Consider the following 1,042-nt stretch of genomic DNA (forward strand, 5'->3'; position numbering starts at 1 on the left):
TTACTTGGTTCCCAGGAAAAGAACGTTTATTATGACCGCAGAAACCTGGCCAGGCTTCAGATACCGGCTCTTCAGTTTTGACATAGCTGCCTTCACCTCTTTGTTCCTTAAAGTGTAGATAACTGGGTTTAAGATGGGAGTAAAGATAGTATAGAACACAGCAAGAACTTTATCCACTGAATAACTGCCGAAGGGCCACACATAGATGAAAATGCATGATCCAAAGAACAACGTGACCACAGTGATGAGGGCAGTCAGCGTGGAGCGGGCCTTTGCCATGCTAGCAGAGGAGCGATTTCTCACTGTGATCAGTATCACCGTGTAGGAGACCACCAAGAGGAGGAAGGAACTCATAGAAAGAAAGCCACTGTCTGCTACTATCAGTAGGCTTACAACATAAGTGTCAATGCAGGCTAGCTTGGTCACTAAAGGGAGGTCACAGAAGAAACTATCTACCTCATTAGGGCCACAAAAAGGTAAGTTAACAGTAAATGCCAGCTGACTAGTAGTATAGATGAAGCCAACACACCAGGAGATGAGAACCAGAGCAATACACGTACAGCGGCTCATGATTGTCATATAGTGGAGAGGCTTACATATAGCAACATAACGGTCATAGGCCATGGATACAAGGAGCACCATTTCACTGCCCGTGAAGAGATGAACAAAGAAAATCTGGGCCAGGCAAGCATCAAAAGAAATAGTCTTTCGCCCTACCAGTAAGTCTGCAATCATTTTTGGTGTAGCAAAAGAGGCCACACATATATCTACAAAAGACAGGTTTGCAAGGAGAAAGTACATGGGGGTATGAAGGTGAGCATCTGAGGTCACAGTGAGGATGATGAGAAAGTTGCCTAGCAAGACAGCTATGTAGAGTAGAGAAAATATGACAAACAAAAAAGGTTGGAGCTCCTGAGAACTAGAGAGTCTCAGCAACACAAATTCGGTCACCTGAGAATAATTAGTCTCATTCATTGGCTTTGGAAGGGCCTTTATCTTCAGTTACCTGAATAGGAAAGAAAGAGAGGTCAATCAAACAACT

General features: G+C 43.9%; 1 protein-coding gene across 1 annotated transcript; it reads right to left on the reverse strand.

The window, feature by feature from the left end:
• On the reverse strand, positions 1-1,042 carry LOC126084078 (olfactory receptor 4K15-like). Its single transcript, XM_049898297.1, has one exon. It carries the CDS (start codon positions 973-975, stop codon positions 1-3), a length of 975 nt encoding a protein of 324 aa, XP_049754254.1. The 5' UTR covers positions 976-1,042.

This window comes from Elephas maximus, chromosome 10, assembly GCF_024166365.1.
Source record: "Elephas maximus indicus isolate mEleMax1 chromosome 10, mEleMax1 primary haplotype, whole genome shotgun sequence".
NCBI classification, from domain to species: domain Eukaryota; kingdom Metazoa; phylum Chordata; class Mammalia; order Proboscidea; family Elephantidae; genus Elephas; species Elephas maximus.